At 38.8% G+C, this 22,160-nt stretch overlaps 1 protein-coding gene across 2 annotated transcripts in view; it reads right to left on the bottom strand.

Annotated features, from left to right (window-relative positions):
* Positions 1 to 10,651: 10,651 nt before the first annotated feature.
* nup160 (nucleoporin 160) overlaps positions 10,652 to 22,160 on the bottom strand; it is a 54,315-nt gene continuing 42,806 nt past the window's right edge. For both annotated transcript variants that reach the window (XM_079603147.1, XM_079603146.1), the window contains exons 28-35: positions 21,734 to 21,794; positions 21,424 to 21,534; positions 20,529 to 20,652; positions 20,344 to 20,445; positions 20,122 to 20,263; positions 18,544 to 18,669; positions 14,130 to 14,225; positions 10,652 to 11,004 (exon numbers count right to left, since the gene is read on the bottom strand). In XM_079603147.1, coding sequence (XP_079459273.1) covers positions 10,921 to 11,004; positions 14,130 to 14,225; positions 18,544 to 18,669; positions 20,122 to 20,263; positions 20,344 to 20,445; positions 20,529 to 20,652; positions 21,424 to 21,534; positions 21,734 to 21,794 — 846 coding nt within the window. In that variant the 3' untranslated portion in view covers positions 10,652 to 10,920. The remainder of the gene's footprint in view (positions 11,005 to 14,129; positions 14,226 to 18,543; positions 18,670 to 20,121; positions 20,264 to 20,343; positions 20,446 to 20,528; positions 20,653 to 21,423; positions 21,535 to 21,733; positions 21,795 to 22,160) is intronic.

Here is a 22,160-nt window from a genome sequence, read left to right as displayed (position 1 = left end):
GTCGTGAAAACGTGAGGGGCGTTTTTTTTGGCAAAATCGGCACAGAGGGGCGACTACCGAGGCCGGGCACAGAGGGACCCGGTCAAAAATCAGTGGCCCGGGGCCAGAGTGTGGTCTGTGTGTACCCACTGGTACACGGTTGTGAATATTTTTTGCAAAAGTGGTAAAAAAGGCGAAAAGTGTGTAAAAAAGCTCATGGGGCGATCGAGTGGGGCCACAGGAGTGACATCAGGGGGTCAGAATAGTTCGGGGGCGGCCCTGGACCCCCGGTTACCCATCGGTACGTGCACGTGTACCGATGGGTACATGCACCGTACCCATTGGTACCAGGGTCAGGCTCTTCCGTTTCCCTGCGGCTCAACAGCGTTTAGCAGAGTCTGTTTTTGTTTGGCTGGAAACCTTTTCAACAGGTTTTCCCTGTCATCGCTTTGATGTTCTAAATTCAGCTTGCAATCACGAACAAAGTGTCCTTCTTCGTTGCAATACCTGCATCTTCCTTGAGTTTTTGAATGTCTACAATCTTCATTTTCTTTATGCTCATTCCACATTTTCTTTTTGTGGTATGACATGGTCTTTGATCGCAATGCTCTGAGTTTGACTTCATGTGTTCTTTCAATCTTTGCTGACCACTCCACAATCGGATTAAAAGACGTTCCAACACTGTCCCAGTCGTCATATCGGATTTTGAAATTTCAGGTTTCAGTCCATTTACAAAGGCAGTTTTCAGAGGCATGCTAGTGTCCTTGTCAAGATCCTCGCTGTCATTTAAACCAGCATGTTCCAACCAAATTTGTGTGAAGCGGTCTTCGAACTCTGCAACACTTTCTCCAGGTACTTCTAGCCCAATTAACCTCGGCAGGTTTCAGTTCAAACAAGAATGTTCGTACAGCATCCCATCCAGCCTCATTGTTTTCTTGAGACTACCTACCCTGTTTTCAACACTTTCAGTTAGCCTCTTTTGGTCATTGTCTCTTAAGTTCACATTAATTCAATTCAATTCAAGTTTATTTGTATAGCGCTTTTCACAATACATATTGTTTCAAAGCAGCTTTACAGAAAATGCATTTCAAAAATATTCATACAAAAATAGTTAGTTAATCATAAAATTTAGGGCATAACATATTGCCGGCGTTGGGTCGTCTCTTCACAGGCGTCAAGTCGTCTTATCACAGGCGTTGGGGCATCTGAAGTCTCCATGAGAGGCTGGATACATAACTGGAGCTGACGAACTCTATTTGAGTTATAACAACAAAAAAGGCAGATGGGAAATAATTAGCGTAGCTGCTGTTCATAATATGAATGCATTTGATCTGATTTAACTGTAGTATAAAAGGTATGAGATGCATCATGTGAATGCTTGGCTAAAGAGATGCGTCTTTAATCTAGTTTTAAACTGGGAGAGCGAGTCTGAACCTCGGACAATATCAGGAAGGCTATTCCAGAGTTTAGGAGCTAGATGTGAAAACTTGTGACATTTGAAATATGATTTTCAAAAGACAAGTTGCGGTCTAGTATAACACCCAGGTCTTTTACTGTAGAGGATAAAGTAGCAGGACGTCCATCTAGATTAAGGTTGTATTGTAAGAGGTTTTGTGGGCAGTTTTTTGGACCAATCAGTAATACCTCCGTTTTATCTGAATTTAATAGAAGAAAATGACACGTCATCCAATATTTTATATCTTTAACACACTTTGTCATTTTAGATAATTTAGTGTTATCATCTGGTCTTGATGAAATATATAATTGAGTGTCATCAGCATAACAGTGGAAACTTATTCCATGTTTTCTAATAATATTACCAAGTGGCAGCATATAAATTGAGAATAGCAGGGGGCCTAATACAGATCCCTGCGGCACTCCATAATTTACTGACGTTATCTTTAATGATAAGGGACAGCCTAATGCCTGTCCCTGAACACCAGTGTAATTTTGAAGTCGATCTAAGAGTATTTTATGATCTATAGTGTCAAACGCAGCACTAAGATCGAGTAAAACTAGTATTGAGATACAGCCTTGGTCAGAAGCTAAAAGTAAATCATTTGTAATTTTAACCAGCGCAGTTTCTGTGCTATGATGTGGCCTGAATCCAGACTGAAACTTTTCATAGATATCGTTTTCTTGCAAGAAAGAGCACAGTTGAGCGGACACAACTTTTTCTAGTATTTTAGACATAAATGGAAGATTTGAAATGGGTCTGTAATTTGCTAGGTTATTTGGATCTAATTGTGGTTTCTTAATAAGAGGTTTTATAACTGCCAGCTTGAATGTTTTTGGAACATGTCCTAAAGATAGAGACGAGTTAATAATATTGAGAAGAGGCTCTTCCACTACAGGTAACACTTCTTTCAGTAGTTTAGTGGGTATTGGATCTAATAAACATGTTGTTGGTTTAGATGCAGTGATAAGTTTATTTAGCTCTTCCTGTCCTATAGTTGTAAAGCGCTGTAGTTGTTCTTGAGGGGCGATAATTGAGGCTGAATCATAAGACGCTGTCAAAGATTGTACATTTACAATTGTGTTTCTGATGCTTTCTATTTTCTCAGTTAAGAAATTCATGAAATCATTACTATTAAAATGTAACGGAATATTTTGTTCAGGTGATGTCTGTTTATTTGTTAATCTAGCCACGGTGTTAAATAAAAACCTTGGATTGTTTTGGTTATTTTCTATTAGTTTGCGGAGATGCTCAGCCGTGGCTGCTTTTAGAGCCTTTTTATAACGTGACATACTGTCTTTCCACGCAATTCTAAAGACCTCTAAATTTGTTTGTTTCCATTTGCGCTCTAAGTTACGAGTTTCTCTCTTGATAACATGCGTAGCACTGTTGTACCATGGTGCTTTAGTTTTCTCTCTAACCTTTTTTAATCTAATTGGTGCAACAATTTCTAATGTACTAGAGAAAATGGTGCTCATACTGCTAGTCATTTCCTCTAGCTCATCTGTTTGTTTGGGTTCACTGAGAAGCTGAGATAGATCAGGTAAGCTATTCAAGAATCTATCTATAGTAGTTGGAAGGATTGTTCTGCCTGGTCGATAACGCGGCGCAACATGACACATTTCAGCCGTACGTAGTATGCAAGTTACCATGTAATGATCAGTGACATCATCACTTTGCGGTATAATATCCATATCGGTTGGATCGGTTCCATATGATATAATTAAATCTAGAGTATGATTAAGACGATGAGTGGGACCACTAACGTTTTGCTTGACCCCAAAGGAGTTTAATAAATCTGTAAACGCAGCCCCTAACGCATCATTTGTGTTATCAACGTGTATGTTGAAATCTCCAACAATTATTGCCTTATCGACATTGACTAATAGATCTGAGAGAAAATCTGCAAACTCTTTTAGGAAATCAGCGTAAGGCCCTGGTGGTCTATATACAGTAGCCAAGGCTAGAGATAATAGGGATTTCTTTCTTACATCTAGGAGCGTAACATTTAGCACAAGTACTTCAAACGAATTAAACCTGTGGCCTGTTTTCTGAGTAACATTAAGAATATCTCTATAGATTGTTGCAACACCGCCGCCACGACCAATCAGACGGGGCTCATGCTTATAACCGTATCCTGGTGGAGTGGACTCATTAAGACCGAAACAATCATTCGATTTAAGCCAGGTTTCAGTAAGGCAGAGTACATCGAAGCTGTTATCAGTGACCATTTCATTTACAATGACCGCCTTAGGTGTAAGCGATCTAATGTTTAGAAGACCTAGCTTTAGAAATTGTTTTTGTTCACTAATATTGAGATTTTCTGGTTTAATCACAATTAGATTTTTCTTAGATCCTACAGTAGATTTATTGTTTGGCCTCACTAAACGAGGAATAGACACAGTTTCTATAAAGTGTTCTACACTGGTACTTATATCAATTAATTTGGGACAGCAAAGAATGTGATTTGGACTTAGACTTACTAGTCATATGGTGTGTAACGTCTTGGAGATGTTGTCCGACAGAACAGCCGCTCCGACTCTGCTGGGGTGCAGGCCATCAGCACGATAGAGCCTAGGTCGCTCCCAAAACAGATTCCAATTATTTACAAAGAGCAGTCTCTGTTCATTACACCATGACATTAACCATTCATTTAGTGCAAACAATCTACTGAACCTTTCTTGTCCTTGTCGGTACGTGGGAAGCGGTCCAGACACGACGATCTTTGCTTCAGACGATGTTCTGCGTACCGTCTCGATCAGGCTCCTGTAGTCCCTCTTCAGAACCTCCGTCTGCCGCAGCCTGATGTCGTTCACCCCCGCGTGCAGCACGACAGCTCCGACGCGCTCGTCACCGTTCAGGATCTCGGGGACCTGCGCAGCGACATCGAGAACACGAGCACCAGGAAACCAGTGAGTGCGCACCATACCTTTACCTGAGGTAGCGCGGACATGCCGGACCATGGAACTGCCGATGATCACAGCGTCGTCGCGTTCTGTCTCGCAAAGAGGGGAGAAGCGGTTCTGGGTGGAGATCTCGAAGACCGGGAGGGGCGGAGAGGTCCTTGCTCTGGTCCTGGCTCGCATTACTAACCACTGACTTGTGAGCATCGGCGCGTGATGCTTCAAGCGCTGATCGTCGGTCTCGCAGCTCGGCCTGCCTCCCCAGCAGATCACGGATCTGCTTCTCCACGGACTCCAGCTCCAACCGCACCGAATGCAGCTCAAACGCGTCCTCACCTGCACTCAGAGGTAGACACACATCCGATGTATTCGCCATTATGACAGATGAACAATAAATTAGCAGTGATGCTACCAATATCACTACTAATTTAGGACTGAAATCATGGATAGAACCCGTATCCTTCCAGTGATTCGAGTTTAAATAAGACGGTCGATAGGCGAGACCACGCGTGCAAATGCTAGCGGGCTAACGTTAGAGATAGTAACGGAAGTTCGGAAAGTTGGATATAACCAGCGATATCAAAGCAATCCGATTGTTTTTTATAGAGAGTAGTATCGGAGATATGTTCACACGCTGAAAAAATAGAAAATGCTCGTTTATAAATGAGTGTAACGAAGAAAAAAAATCAAGGATTTATTAATCAATTCGACGGAGCTCCAAACACAAACAAAGCGATTCGAAACACAAAAATGAGTGTAAAGAAGAAAATCAAGGATTTATGAATCAATTCGACGGAGCTCCAAACACAAACAAAGCGATTCGAAACACAACACAAACTCCAAACACAAACAAAGCGATTCGAAACACAACACAAACTCCAAACACAAACAAAGCGATTCGAACACAAACACAAACTCCAACACAAACAAAGCGATTCGAACACAAACACAAACTCCAAACACAAACAAAGCGATTCGAAACACAAACACAAACTCCAACACAAACAAAGCGGTTCGAAACACAAACTCCAACACAAACAAAGCGATTCGAAGCACAAACACAAACTCCAAACACAAACAAAGCGATTCGAAGCACAAACACAAACTCCAAACACAAACAAAGCGATTCGAAACACAAACACAAACTCCAACACAAACAAAGCGGTTCGAAACACAGACACAAACTCCAACACAAACAAAGCGATTCGAAACACAACACAAACTCCAAACACAAACAAAGCGATTCGAAACACAAACACAAACTCCAACACAAACAAAGCGGTTCGAAACACAGACACAAACTCCAAACACAAACAAAGCGATTCGAAGCACAAACACAAACTCCAACACAAACAAAGCGATTTCAGTGATTCGAGTGTAAATAAGACGGTCGTTAGGCGAGACCACGCGTGCAAACGTTAGAGATAGTAACGGAAGTTCGGAAAGTTGGATATAACTAGCGATATCAAAGCAATCCGATTGTTTTTTATAGAGAGTAGTATCGGAGATATGTTCACACGCTGGAAAAATAGAAAATGCTCGTTTATAAATGAGTGTAAAGAAGAAAATCAATGATTTATGAATACATTAGCAATCATTACTCCGTCTAGTGGATGTAAATTGTAGATTTTCTGTAAGCGTTGAAGAAATTGCCAAGCTTTCCGTGGTTGCTTGTACACGTCTGGCAATTCTTTTGACCATTTGTCAACTTGCTCTGGAGAAGCTGGTTGATATGTTCTATATGGAACATATTTCTTTACCACTTTTGTCACAATGCGAGTTTTTCTCTGATCATCCTCCTCGTACTCCTCCTCATTGTCAATTTCAACTTCAGTCCTTCTGTTTTTGACAAGTACAGGAGCGAGTCTAACCTTTTTGTTCTTCTTGGTGACATGAGCATGTGTCTCAGGTTCAACATCACTGTCATCAGGGCTCCCAGTCGAGCTGCTGTCACTTTCTCCTAGCAGATAATGACGTTGTTGAACCTTCTTGAGGTCTTTAAATTGATAGAGTGACTCTTTCTCTATCTTGCTGCTAGATTTTATGGGATTTTGTTGTCCAGAAAGCAACTTTAACAGCTTGTCATTATCATTCAAGAGTCTTTCTTTTTCCTTCTTTTCATTTTGTAGTTGTTCAGCAAGTGCTCGAACTTTTTCCTTTTCCGCATTGATCTCTCGATGTAGTTTGTCAGCCTCACACTTCTGCAAATGTTGCCGAATTTGTTTGTCCAGAATAACAGATAATCCATCTCTCTTAGTGTTTGTCCTTAAGCGAAGTGTCTTTCCGTAAACCCTTTTAATGTCCGGCAAGGCCCATAGTCCACTCTCTGAGGCCTCATCCACACTACTGCGTTTTAGTTTGGAAACGGAGAATTAAAACGAATACGATCTCCGTCCACACCAGCGTTTTAGCTGTGTATTAGAATTGATCTCCGTCCACATTAAAACGACTGAAAACGTGGATCACGTGACCATTCACCAACACTGGGCATGCGCGTGCCGGTGTAAACAGGCGCATGTAGGCAGTTGTAGCATTATAAAATGCAGAATTTACTTGCACAACAGCTGCTAGCAAAGACATCAACGTCAGTAACGCTTGGAATTCGTTATCCATGTTGCAGTCACGAACGTTACGCAGTCCAGGCTGTTTTTGTATGTTTTATTTCCGGGGACGGGTCATGTGATGGGTGTCTGACGAAGCAGGGAAGGATACGCCATGACTGATGACAACCAATCATAGAGTCGAGCGTGAGCCTCTGCGTCATCGTTTCTAATGTCCTCCGTTTTGACCGTCTTCACTAAAACGCCCTCAGGAGATTCAAAACGCAAAACGGGGTCAGAGCGTTTCTAAACTTCTCCGTTTTAGCTCTTCGTTTTTGCCGTTGTAGTCTAGACGGGAGGTGCAAACGTAGCAAAAGGTCTCCGTTTCTAAACGAAAACGCAGTAGTGTGGATGGGGCCTGAGTGCTTGATGCTGTACTTCTGGCTTATGTCATCATGGCACTTCTTCATTCCCAGCCGTTTGCCCAAATATGCATTCAAATTGTCCATCGTCTGATCAATGGTAACATTTGGAGGTTCCGTTCCATGTCTTTCTGTTGTTGGCCTCAGTGCAGGGCCATTACCATTTTTTTAGAGCAGACTCAGCCATGGCAAGTACAGGAGAAGTGCTCTCAGAGGTGTGGAAAAAAAACAAAAGCTGTTAGAGCCGTTACGTGTGCTTATTCGGTTTACATTCTCAGCAGTCTTTTAGACTGACCATTTCAGTCACACAGACAAATCATTAGTTTACAAATTCAACTTAATTTTCAATCCTACATTCAAAACAAAACATTCACTTTTAAACTAATTTTCTTTGTTTCATTTCTAGAAAAGAAAACTCCTGACAGTTCTTTCTGAGTCCTAACCTGAATTGGTTTAATTTTGTCCCTTAGACATTAGGCAAGGCAAGGCAAGTTTATTTATATAGCACATTTCATACACAGTGGTAATTCAAAGTGCTTTACATAGAAGAAATTAAAATAATCAAAAGAAATAAGAATAATTAAAACCCTATCTGAGATGGAAGTGATTGAGCAGGTTTGCGGTGCCACTGGACCTACAATCCAGGGACGTCCTCTGGTGTACACGTCGGACGCCCCCACAGAGCACATTTCACTTTTGCTGTTTTAAACAAACAGCGAACCTCTATACTCTCCGTAGTATAGATAATCTTCACTCGCCTCGTCGGAGTGAAGCTCTCCCATTCCCCTTCAAAATCTCTTCCAATCAGACAGCCCTTAAACTTCTTACCATCTATCAACTTTCTTTTTATTAGACTTTCAATCTTTCTGCATCTTTCATCAGAAGGAAAATAAACTTCTAGTTTCTAACACAATTAGAATGTTTAATTCAAAACTACAATATTGGTTACTGAATTAGCACCCAGTCAAGAATGACCAGTTCTTGCAGCAACATCAGTCCCAAACTATTTCAATAGCTCCTACAATCCCATGAGAACGGACCAAACCTCTTTCTTAAAAGGTTCCTACAGACTCCAGAGAAAGGACCAAACCTGATACAGTTTCTACAATCTCTAAATAAACGGACTAAATTGTTTCTTTAACAATTCCTACAGACTCCAGAGAAAGGACCAAACTTATACTTTATTTCAATAGCTCCTACAATCCCATGAGAACGGACCAAACCTCTTTCCTAAATGACTCTTAGAGACTCAAGAGAACAGGGCCAAGCTATAAAACTTATTTCTCTAGCTCCTACAGTTTCAGGAGAATTAACTAAATCATTTAAAAGGTTCCTACAGACTTATGAAAAAGGCCCAAGCCTAAAATTCTCAACAATACACAGTATGTGTGACTACACTACAAATCTTTACTGGTCTAAAACTATTCCGTTTACTCCTTGTTGCAGTTGGTGAGTTCTCTTCTTGTCAGTCTCTCCTGGCTGGCTCTCGCCAAATTGTTAGATTTTGCTGTATTTGGCCGACCAGTGGTATGGGTGGTTCGCCAATGTATTAGATTTCTCCAATACATAAAATAATAATTTATTGAAGGTTTGTAGTGTAGCAGTCCTTCAGCAGCGATGTTATCATGTTGCCCTTCAACAATCTTAACCCAAAGTTCTGCTTGTGAGACAGAACTTTATACATGAAGACATAGCCTATGGGCTACAAATAATAGAAACCTGTTAGGACCTCCCACAGGAGGTCACATCTAACTTGCTAATCCATTCTGAGCAATGCTGATTCTTTTTATTCATTCACACCAATCAGTTTCTGTGGGCCATACATCTGAATGGGCCTTTTATCTTTATGGGCCATTTGGTACACACCTTTGCAGACACAGACAGAGTGGATTACATCTGATACACAGTCACAATGTAAATAAATCTGATCACTGAAAATACAAAATCTTTCAGCAGACTAAAGGCAAGTGCACACTACAGGATTTTAAAACGTTGGGCTGAACTGTGCAGTTCACACTACATGACTTGCTCTCTGTGAAATCAGGAGTGTTCAAGTTGTTGAGCTGTTCACACCACACGACACAACGTGATTGATCCGCAACAGGAGGTAACTCACTACACAAGGTGACAACAACTCTGTCAGCCAACGATTCTATCTTGTCTACAAACCACGTTTTATCACGAAGAAATCACGCGATAAAACGAACCGGAAATGACGCAATACAGCACGCGCGCCACTACCCAGCGAAGAAGAACACAAGTGCACAACACGCGAGTCTTTGTTTGAATATGGACGTCAGAAAGAAATTAGTGCTGCAAACTGTTTGTGCGATGATTTGCTCTGAAAAAAAAAAAAATCCCATAGACAGTATATAAACGGTATTTTCCCAGTGACCTCAACCCATGCCTTGCTCTGATTGGCTGTAGCTCATGGCATCACATGTGGTTGAGTCGTGCGACAGCTCCAGATATCTAGCATGCTAGATATTTTTCTGGGCTCGGCGACGCGTCTGCGAGGCGTCTGCGAGGCGTCTGCGAGCGTCTTTAATGCGTTGTTGGCTCTTTCATACTAACAGATTGGCGAGCGTTCATCGGCCGCTACTCCCCCGCGATTTGCACGCGATAACAACCCGACCTGTCTTCGAGCTCAACGATTTGCAAATCGGGCTTAAATCGGGCTTAAAATCCTGTAGTGTGAACTAGGCTTTAAGCGAATTTGTTTGTTTTGTTCTGACGTGAAGGTTAAGTATTGTATCATATACTCGGAACTTGTCCTCTGCATTTAACCTGCCCAAATTAGTGCACACACATTAGTGAATGTGCAATTAGTGTGAGTAGTGAACACACACTGCAAACCGTGGACACACACACCCGGAGCAGTGGGCAGTCATTTTTATTGCTGTGGCACTGGGTGCCTCTTTAATGAATGAATGTTGACATGTCAAATAGACACAGCGAATTACAATTGGGTGCAATAATTCTAATCTCTTCCCCCAATTACAAACAGCACCATAAACTGCAGTGTGTGTTGCTGCCGATTGCAGGAATATTAACTTTTATTTTTAATTTAAAGACATTGCATAGTATGTTCAGTATACCACTGTTCAAAATAATAATAATAATAAAATTTTTTGTTTTTCCCCCCTGCAAAACCAGAAACATACTGAGCAGTGACTTCAAACAGGTGCGTACTAAACCAGAATTTGTGTGTACATTCAGACCCATAAATTTTTATACATTTATATTCAATGAGTGGTTTTTGCAGCTTGTTTTCAAAATAGGCTCCTTTTGGACTGAAATAGAAAAATGTAACGAAGTAAAGTTATAAAGTAAAGACATTACACATCTTAATTAAACAAAACTGTTTTATTTCATTCCTAATTCAAATCACACCAGTTAAGTCAAGAGTACAACATACAAAGTTTAAGATTAACAATGTCTTTATAAAAATACACATTTTATCTTATCAAGAGACTGATCTGACACACATCAAATCATTGATGGAGTAAATGTTTTCCATCCATTGTTAGCATGGGACATAAACTACACACCACCAACAAACTTCATTTTCATCTACATTCCTCATACTAAACATCCGAAAAGAAAATTGTGAGCGGCGGTTAACGGGCCATAAGTCTGTGTCTGCTGCTCTGATCCACCAGTCTGTGATATTCTGATAGTTTATCTTTCAGATTCTTGTACATCTGTAGACAGAGAAGCCAGAGAACATCAAGAAGCCATACATGCAGAATGTCATCATACTTTGACATTTATACAAATTAATTACTTACAGTCCTCAGCAGATTTTCATCAAATTGCTTACTCATCTTTAGTTGAAATTCCATTATAATTTTATGTAGTTATATTTTGTTCTGTTTTTTTGTACAGACAAATCTAATTTTCAACCAATAAGTCAGATTGCTGGAATATTTTATTTCTATAGGATCCAAAAGTGTATTTATTCTAAATAGAGATGATTTTAAGAGAAATCTGTTGGGCTGGACATATTGAATTCTCAAAACACTCCAAATGTCAGACCACCAAGTGTTTGGAAAAACGGTTTATTTTTTCAGTAACGGGGTAATCTAACTAATTACTTTTCCCGTCGTTACAACGCCGTTAACGTTACTGGATGTTAAATGCGGTGCATTATATGCATTGATTGAATAAACTGTGTAATCCGATTCCGAACGCACCCCTGGCTCACAGCTAGTGAGGAGGTGGGTTAATAACGATGTAAGCGATTATGATTGCCTAAGGCAGAGTCATGTTTCATGGTAGCCAATCAGAGCCAATGTTTTTACACACATGCCAGCACACGCGCCAGGCCCCTCTCGCATTTTTTTTCTCTGATTCGATCATAAACTAGCGCATTACGTACAGTTTTTACGCTGGCGAACGATCCCGGCTTCAGCGTCATCATTACGACACGGCATTGATTACAGCTTTTGTTCACACAGCGCGCGTTCCGGGACTGAACATGGCAATGTTACTACCGGTAGGTCCCCAACCCGGCATCAATCCCGGCATCCATCCCAGGTCGTGTTTGCGTTCACACAGAATGCGTTCTGGCAATTTCCCGGGATCAACGCGCTGTGTGAAAGGGGCTTAGAGTGGCTTCTGAAGTTTAAGACCTGAATGTTTTTAGTAAAGCCTTGAATGTTTTTTAAGTACCTTTCCCAAAAAGTTAAGCCTGGAATTTTTTTTCCCCACAGTGAAATCTCTCAGAGCTACAATTGAATCATCACTCTTTACTTTTAGTTAAACGTGCGGTTGGACAAGCGCAGCCCTCTGTGGAGAACCTAGCGGTAATTACTCTAGCATGATTTGTGTTGCGATTTCCTGGGAAATCCCAAATGGTGCAACTGACCCAAATGTCAACAAATAGATTACTCTAGGTCTGCTGTAATTTAAATGAGCTTTCATTATGGTGCAGTATACCTACATTATGTGCTACACTAAACCTAATTTATGAATCAGGGATGAAAAATTAATGTTTAATATAATTGTAACAATTTACATTGTAACAATTTTACTAATCTGAAATTAAGCGCTTTTCAGATCATTCATTTATTAAATACACCTTAATGCTTAAAAACATAATTCAGATGATCTCCCTTCACCCGAGTCCTGCATATCGGCGCATTAACTACTAATATTTGATATAATGGTTGGAAAATTATTTACATTTGTCAATTGCAGTGCAGGGATCAATGGCTTGGACGGACTACAGATCAAATAGCTTTAAATGTCAAATAAAGTTTATTGCATATATTATTTTATTTACACATTTGATGTTTTTAAAACTTAAGTAACCTTCATCTCTGATTATGGCACATGTAATAAAACTATTGATCTGACTGTAGTACAGTCACTTGTACTGACGCTGTTGTATGAGAACTGAGCTGGACGATCCATTTTTTTTGCAGAACTGCTTTATAGATTAAATGAACTAGTTTAATAATTGATGATCTGAACTGAATCAACACTGAACAAGAGCCGAAATGCATAATTTTCCTGTTTATTGCTGTAAAAGCTGACTTGATGTACTTAAATTTTGTTAATGCAGGTATGGTTTAGATCGCAGTCTTTATGTTAAACGGGTCCAGCACAGAATTAAATGAGTGCTGCTGGCAGATAATGAGTCAGGTGTTTGTGTGTGGGTTTAAATAAGAACCGTGCAGAACTTCGCCCTACACTCATATTAGGGGTGTGATGGTACATAAAACTGACGGTTCGGTACAGCGAACTTGTTTCTCCGTCTTTAAATAAATTCAGCTTTAAATTAAACGTTTCTTTTGAATAATAAAGGTTGACAACAGGGCCCAAACTATTAGCCTAAATCCAGTTATTTTTAGATATAATAATCAACTCTCAAATCACATTTTTTATGCAAACATGTAATGTGCACAAGGTAGTTTTAGCGTTAACTTCTAAATTTAATTATATGTTTTTACTCCAATTCGTTGTTGAAATATAATCATTTACACACTGGCTGTCATTTTCATGACAGATTTTAAATAATCAAGACATCACTAACAGGTTATGTAAAATATCATTAATATATAGGCTAATATAGACACTGAATGACTTGCCTGAGGCTCTACGCTGTTTGACTGATGTCTTTCCGTCGTTGATACACAGCGATTAGACGAGATCTAATACGTTTCAGTAAGTTGTACCGTATCTTTCAACATACCTTCAGATGTTCATTCATGTTTATTAGGAAGAGATGATCGCGTTCACGCGCTGCTGTTTAAACTGAGGCGCCTATATAGTGATCGGTCCGCCACATTAAAGACCATCAAAACAGCATTTATTGTTTGAATTTTGTGATAAAACAGACATGTGAAAAATGACACCGTTTCTTATCGAAAGTAACAAAAACAGAGCTTCTTTTGATTATTGGCTACAAAGCTGTATTCTTCTTGTACACGCAAAGACAAGGAAATTTGCGGGACAAGTACGTTTATGGTTACACCCTTAATTACCATTTAATCAAATGTCATGGAAGAAAAATGAGTTGTGACATAAGGTAAAGCGAGGTCAACCTCAACAATGGGCAGCTGCGTTCTGTACAACATGAGAGTATTGCGGTACATACTGCGGGGTGGTATATCACGCTTTTTCTGTTTGGTTTGAATACCGTTACACCCCTATTGTATATTAAACAGTTTCTATACCTATAAATCAACAACTTTATAATTTTTTTAATATATATTCCATCATTTCTGAATCACTTACGTTAGTAATCAAAATAGATGAGAACACCAGTTTCTAAACTTAAACAAGAAATGAACATGATAAATGCAAGTGAACAATGTTTCACCTTTTCATTGATCTGACTTTCACTGAGGTTTCTTAAGAGCTGGTCGATAGATGTGTACGGCAGCCACACCAGAGATGCTGTAGCTGAAAGCGGCCGCTGTGAGGAAACCAAAACACAATCAGAAATACAATATAAACATATTGTGCTAAAGTTAAATCACAGAGATGTTTGACAAATTAGCAAACATTCCTTTTGCAAAGAATGCAATAATCCAGTGATATTAGGGATGCTCATTTCGGTTAATTTTCCCGACCGACAACCGCCGCTTGTTATCCGATTATTAAACCGTTAACTGATAAGATTATAATATTGAATTGGCATTAAATAAAAATAAAATTAACGAGTGTCTGTGACCCGTATTTTTTTTTTTTTTTAAATGATCAAACAAACAACTACGAAAAAAGCAAAAAATATATATACTTATTTTTTTACTTCTAAACCGTTTAACTGATAGTATTAATCGGTCAAAATTTTTACTTTCGGTTAACGGTTAAACGGTCAATATGAGCATCCCTAAGTGATATATATACACACATGAGAATTGCATTTCACAAGTTTTTGCTGGTCTCCATTAAAGCAGCTCTAGGTAACTTTTCAACCTTAATAATATATTTCCAAGTCTCTTGTGATGGTACATCGACTTACAATATGTTGAATGACACGTCTGCCATAGCCTGACGGGGTCTGTAGCGTTTTTAATCGTACTTTTAAACTTCGGGTTTCGGGTAGTAACCGGCGAACAGAGAACTACAAAATTCGACTGCTTTACGGCATATACGTCACTTCCTTAAAATCGGACGTGCGAGCCAAACTAGCGTTTGTTTGCCAAATGTTATAGTCATGGACGAAGCAGCACAGAAAAGCAAGAAAGCAAAGGTTTTGTCGGAGGAAAGCAAAAGAGGAAATGAGAAAGTGATCGCATTAAAGGCAGAACGAGGATCAACATTGGGCCAGCGTTTTCTCGCTGGCGTGAGCTGAAGGAGGAGGGGGGGTGCCCGATGCCACCCGTCCCGTTTTTCCAGGGATTGTTCACTTTTTTGAGCGACAGTCCCAGAAAATTAATATTCTTTCCCGGGACACAAATTGTTTTTTTGTGAAAATGTACTTCTAAAGTAGAATTTCCTGGTTTCAAATTAAACCGTTTCCGTCTACTGTTACTGTGTTTTCTTCATAGTTGTGTACAGTACATCCAATCCTGTGTCCGTAAACGGGTAAAAACGGGTAAAACAGTGGATTGGCCAATGCCAGGCGTTTACTTTTATTTGATTGGAATCTCAACTTATCGCCTAGCAACTGCCTGTGGGTCGGTCGCGCGCGTGCATCAACACACATCCAAGATGATACAGTGTGAGTTTAGTTGCTAGCTAGCTTTTTAAAAACTGTCTATTTACATCTATTGTGTGAAATGGGGGGAGACGGACGAGGAGGATAACACAACAAAATCGGATGAGCCTCCAGTGTCAAAGAAAATACCATTTACAACCTACAACTCAGACCCCAAAAAATAATAATAATCTGAGTGTCCCGGTTTTTCACAAATCAAAGGTGGCAACCCTATGCCCGACCGATGCGGACTTTCAAATATCAAATAAAAGCCTATGTCTAAAGGGTGTGTACAAGTTTGGTAGGGGCTACATTCTTGCAAGTAAATATAAGATAAACAAATATCACAGACATGTTAGGTATCCTAAAATATGATTTTGTACATTTGTCTTGCCTCAAGCTATAATGCAAATCGATTTGTAAAATTTGCAGATTCATCTATGGTAGCTTGATATTATTAAAGCAGCTCTAGGTAACTTTTCAACCTTAATAATATATTTCCAAGTCTCTTGTGATGGTACATCGACTTACAACATCGACTCAGAGCATTTGGACCCAGAAACTGGTAAACTCATTGTATTGTTAGCCTTTTTTTATTTTTATGAACTGCACTGCTTGTGACGGGTTAGTACAAAACCTAAAAACAGAGATCGCCCTGCACACACTCACAGGATTTCCATTACAGATTTGTGCAAAACGTTTGCGATATTTTCTAAATATCGATAAAACTATTGCGAAATGGCCACATAACATCGGTTAATGGAAACATGGCAAGTCCATTCCACATATCATGGCAATGGATGTTAGTAGGTTTAAGTATATCGCAGCCACCGCACTAGGCATTATTTATAATCAAATATTACAGAATATAATCGTGGGGTATTATAATGGCAAGGAAAGCACCTTATACTTGTGAGCGGGTATGAGGTGTTTCTGGGCGTTTCTCCCTCATATCTGCTTCAAGCTCTTAAATTGTTCAAGTTCAAGTTCCGTTTATTTATAGAGCACATTTACTACCGGCTGACAACCGACCAAAGTGCTGTACAAAAATTGCAATAAAATATACAATAAAACAAACAATGATCACTTAGGATCAGTGAGTACAACATCCAATTACATATTAAAAGTTGAATAAAACAGATGAGTTTTCAGAGCAGATTTAAACTCAGATAAGGAGGAGGCCATTTTAATTTGGATTGGGAGTTTGTTCCACAACGTGGGGCCCGCTACTTCAAACGCTCTATTTCCCCTATTTTTCAAGCGGGTTCTGGGAATCTGAAGAAGGAATTTGTTTACCGATCTCAGCCCTCGCTTGGGGGTATATAAGTGAAGTAGGTCCGACAGGTATAATGGTGCAAGATTGTTTAGTGATTTGTAGACCAGCAATAGAATTTTGTATTCAATTCTATACTGAACCGGTAACCAATGTAGGGATCTCAGAAGGGGTGTAACATGCTCAAACTTTTTACATCCCTTCAGAAATCTCGCTGCTGCGTTTTGAACGACTTGTAGGCGTGAAATTTGAGTCTTAGCAACCCCATAATATAGAGAGTTGCAATAGTCCAGCCTCAAAGTTATGAAGGCATGGACAGCAACCTCTAAAGAGGCGTTAGAGAGATAAGATTTAATTTTGGAGAGAGAGCGTAAATAGAAGAAGCTAGAGCCCACTACAGAGGCAATTTGCCTGTCAAATTTCAGACTATTATCAATCATCACACCTAGATTACGCACTTGGGGCAAATTGTGGCATTTCTTTGTTGTTTAAAATCCAGTATTCCCGTAATTCGTTTGTCTTTTTTGTCTCGTCTTCTGTCCAAAAATACTGGACACTCTTGTCCAAAAAAAGACATTTAATAACATCCTTTTACTCCAAACTTCATAACGACAGTTGAGCTCATCCTTCTGTGAGGTGATGTGGCTTCTTATACAGAATAAGGCAGTTGTGTGTTCATTAGTCATGTTTAATCAAAGCGTTTCAATCTTCTGTTTATTCCGCTACAGCGACAGGGATCTGCTGGAATGATGCGTGTTATTGTACTTCTGCGGCGGGGCATATTTGGCGTGTTTGCGCTCTCTGGTGTTCAGATGGAGCAGCATTTACTGCCGATCAGCCGTTCTGCACTGACAAACTGCACATAAAATAATCACAGCCTTTGCCAAATCGAGTGCAGTTTCATTGCGATTAATTGTGCAGCCCTAATGAACTCTGAACTTACTTAAGCTGGACTATGACATTATTTTCTTCTAGATCTGCTGTACAGCCGAAACAAACTTTCTTGAGTCATTTTCCTGTTATCAATGTAAAGCTGCTTTGAAACAAACTGTATAGTAAAAAGAACTATATAACTAAAGTTCACTTGACTGATATCCATTAATGTCTAACAGGTAGGAAATATACAGAAATGTTATAAAGTTATCAAACAGTCTGCACTGCATAAATTATATATAGGTTAACCCTTATTAAAGCTACAAATGTTCTTTAGTCAAGAGCAGTGAGTAATGTTCTCTGTTACTTTTTATCTTTGATAAACTTTAATGATAAACCTTAATGGCTGCTGCACATGTTCTCACACGCGTCTTTTCTCAACTCTTTACGTTCAATTAGCTTTAACTAATTTAAGACTGGTCTTGAGGACACTCAACAAAACAGGAATTTAACCACAAAAGAGAACTACAGATGCTGATACAGAAAACACAGATGCTGAGTTTATTACGCATATATATATATATATATATATATATATATAATTTATTGGCCAATTAATCTGATAATTATTGGAAAGTGGAAATTGCAGGTGTTTAGAAAGTGAGCAGCATGCATCACTAGGAATAAGTAACCTTTTTTACATATGTCCAACCTACTTGCACATTACTGCTATTTGCAAAATTGTATTATTGTTAGTAAAAACACCCATGAATTGCAAATGCACTTTGTAAGATTTCAAAAGCAAATTTACATCCATTATTTGCAATCTTGTAGATAAGAACCTTAGGGTCTACAACAGACTATGTTTTTGGTGAACAATTTCACCCGTATAAAATTAATTCTCTATTGTTATGAATAGTTGTAATAGTATGCAGGACTCCATACCTCTATTCCAAAATACTGATGTCCTTTTCCAAGCAAAGCATCCACATACTCCAACACAAGCTCAGCTGCACACTCCAGGTGATCATAGTTCAGATAGAGACGGAGCAGCGCTGCAGCATCTACTTCCTGAAACAGAACCACAAACATCCTTTAATGTTATACTAAGAGAGAAGTGAATCATTCAATACTGTTAGATAACTTAAGTGTCATGGGTTTTCCACAAGTACGGTGATTGCCTGGTTGAACTCTAATTTAACTGGGAGAGTTCAAAGGGTAGAAAATTGATAGGATTCTCTACGAGGAAACTATTAATAATGAAGTTCCCCAGAGAAGAGTCTTAGGCCCTCTTTTATTCCTCATATACATAAATGATATGGGAGCAGTTTGAGATAGTAATTTGTTTTTATATGCTGATGACTCTGCTTTACTGGTTTCAGACAAGGATGTCGGCAAAATACAAGTGATATTATGTAAGGAGCTTCAGTATGTAAGACTGGCTCTCTGAAAATAAACTCTTATTGCATTTAGGTAAAACAGAATCCATATTATTTGTGTTTAAAAGTAAACTGAACAAGGTTCCTAACATATCTATCAATGTAGGGGGATTGTGAAATATCAAACAGAACTAGTGATAATTATCTCAGTTGTGTCCTTGACAATGATTTAAGTGGTGCAAGTATGGCTATGAAAACTTTAGTTAAGGTTAAAGGGATATGAGGTGGACCCCATAGACATGCATGATATGACTGTCAGACAAGAACGGTTGGACCTAAAAATATCAAAATTGAAAATACTTTGGAAATAAAGACACCTACATCTTGGATGCCCTTGAGGTAAGCTAAAACATATACAAAATAATTTCAAAGTGAACTATCCCTTTAATGCTAGGACAAAATTTATTGCTAGATATGTCAGTTTTCTGGATAAATTTTTTAAAAAGACTGGCATCATGCATGTGCTAAAATAAAACCCTGCCCTCTATTCAATATTTCGTTTCACATGGAAAAAATACGTCACAACACTTAAGTAAAGTCGGTTGCAACTTCCAGTTCACGGGGACATTAATTACAACTAGTCTATTTTAGTCTAAAACTTATATTCAACAATATTAAGGTTATTAAGGTAATTTTCATCCACTTACTTTATGATGCAATCATCAATAATTAGATCAAATTGAAATAAAAGGAATATGTCCAGCCCATTGACGAGTTTGATCATCGTAAAGTAAGTCTAAATAAACATTATTAAATATTGACAATGCAGGTGGAAATTCCTTTACGCTAATAATAGGAGCAGGATGTGACAACATGCGGACTTTGATAAAGGCCTATTGGATAATAGAAACCAAGAAGTCCAAACAGAGTTGTTTTGGCAGCTTGGTTTCAATAAAAGCTTTTGAGTTGTAAAACTTGTTTCTATAGTACAATGAACTCTTATGTCAAAAGATGAGGGAAAAATATATTTTTCTTGATTCATAATCCCCTTGAAAGAAATAGACAAAGACAGAGACAATTAAACAACAGTAATGGCTTTTCTCTGTCTGTTGGATGTAATGCTGAAAAAAACAACAACCACCACCTTGTAGGCATTGATCATCCAATCAGGCACTGGCACCCCATGTGACAGCAGCTTGTTGATGACACAGCGGTGATATTGAGCATTCTGTGAGGGATACTTCTCCAAATAATGAGCTAAGAGCCGCCAAGCTTCATCTGTTGCGCTGTGGAGAGAAATTCAGTTTAGGAAGACATGCAGCGGAGTTCATCGTAATGATCAAGGTCAGGGAGTATTCTGACAAACCTGGACTCTTTAGTAGTAATGATAGTTGGCAGCTGATTGGCTGCAAGCCAGTTCCACACCTCTGTCTGGTCCTGATCACCTTTATATTGCAGTTTGATACACCTACGCAGAGAGAACAATCTGCACTTCAGAAATCGGAGGACATTTATTTAAAATGGCCGGACACTGGATAGATCACAACGTACTTGAATGTCAGTCCCTCAAAGACGGGTGTAAGGGATAAGTTAAAGGTCTGAGACAGTGTCAGGGATGTGTCAAAAAGTCCTGTTTGGACAAGCAGAGCAACCATCTCTTGTGAAGACGCACCTCCTGGAAGAGAAATAACACCAGGATTAAATTAACCTTTCAAAATACATGTAAATAAAAGCAGCAAGTATAGTCATACGCTATAGTGAAACAACCTGACGGCACATCATAACTGAAAAAGCATACTCTGTGAAAAAATCATAAATGTGGGCATATTCATAATGGATCTTCATTTGAACAGTATTTAGCAGTATTGTCTGCTTTGGAAGAAATAAAATCTTTCTCCACTTCAATTGTCTCAGGCCACATTTCCACTTATTCATTATGACAAATAAAATAATAATACATTTTATTTTAAAACAAAATGACAATAATAATATTTATGGCTGTTTGAATTTCTTTGCTTTCAACAAACTCAGCGCTTGCGGACAGAGATGGAGTTTGTGAGGAGCAGCATGTACTACGCATCGAGATCACGAGCTGCTCGCATGCAAATGAACAGAGTCACGCTTCAATTCTGGGAAAGCAATTGCGACTGAAATGGTCACAAAGTAGAGGCCGGATGTAGTTTTGAGATTGTGTTTATAGTTAGTTCATTTTTAATTGTTTCATAAAATGTGCCAGAAAAACTACGTACAAATGACAGAATTTACATTTGACATCAATTCAATTATATTGCCTTTAATAAATATTATTAAAATGACAATCTATATGTATTAATATGTTGAAAAAGAGTTCAATGGGATGTACTTTCTGACAACAATAAAACAAACACCACACAAAGATCATGCGTGTAAGATAAAAGATGTACACATTAGATAAAAGTGTGATTACCTGCGATCGCTGCTGAGGGGGGGTCCTGTTGAGCTAACGTTAGACGACTCCGGGCAAGAACATATTCTTTCTCCAAGTCTTTCAGCTCAAGAATGTCAATCTGTTGATTTACTGTGATCACATGACAAACAACTATAAAACATCAGGGCATACATTGAAAGACTTCGACTGACTCATTAAGAGAAATCATACAATAAAGACATGCAAGTTTTGAATGACTAATTTGACTCATGATCATATTTAGGTTTTAAATGGGTGAAAGAAGAGCACAGTCCACACAATCTTAGAGGATGTTTTTGGAAAGAATTACCTGGACTTGCAGCAAATTCACCATCATAGTTTCTTTTTGGTGATGCGCCTGGTCGTTCATACTATATGACACAACATAATATAGTCATAACATTTATTCAAATACATTGATATAATACATTTTACAATTTTATGTTATAGATGTATACACATATAGTACTGTGCAAGTGTCTAAAAATGATTCACAAAACAACTTTTTTCCCACATTTTTAAGGTGGTTATTTATATCTTTTACTTTACTGTGCCAGTAGAATTTGTCAATCTAGATTTCCAGGCATTCCTTTTGTAAATACTGTAATCATGCATTGAGATGTTTCCGTGGATGAACCCTACAATAGATGCATGACCACAGAGAGACCTGACTGCACCAGATTAATCTAGGATTACCTAGTAATTGAGTAAATAATTTTGATTTTAACAAATTTATC

Source organism: Phoxinus phoxinus (genome assembly GCF_949152265.1).
Source record: "Phoxinus phoxinus genome assembly, chromosome: 25".
Classification (NCBI taxonomy): domain Eukaryota; kingdom Metazoa; phylum Chordata; class Actinopteri; order Cypriniformes; family Leuciscidae; genus Phoxinus; species Phoxinus phoxinus.
The sequence above is the reverse complement of the archived record's forward strand: the minus strand, read 5'-3'. Positions and strand labels throughout refer to the sequence as shown.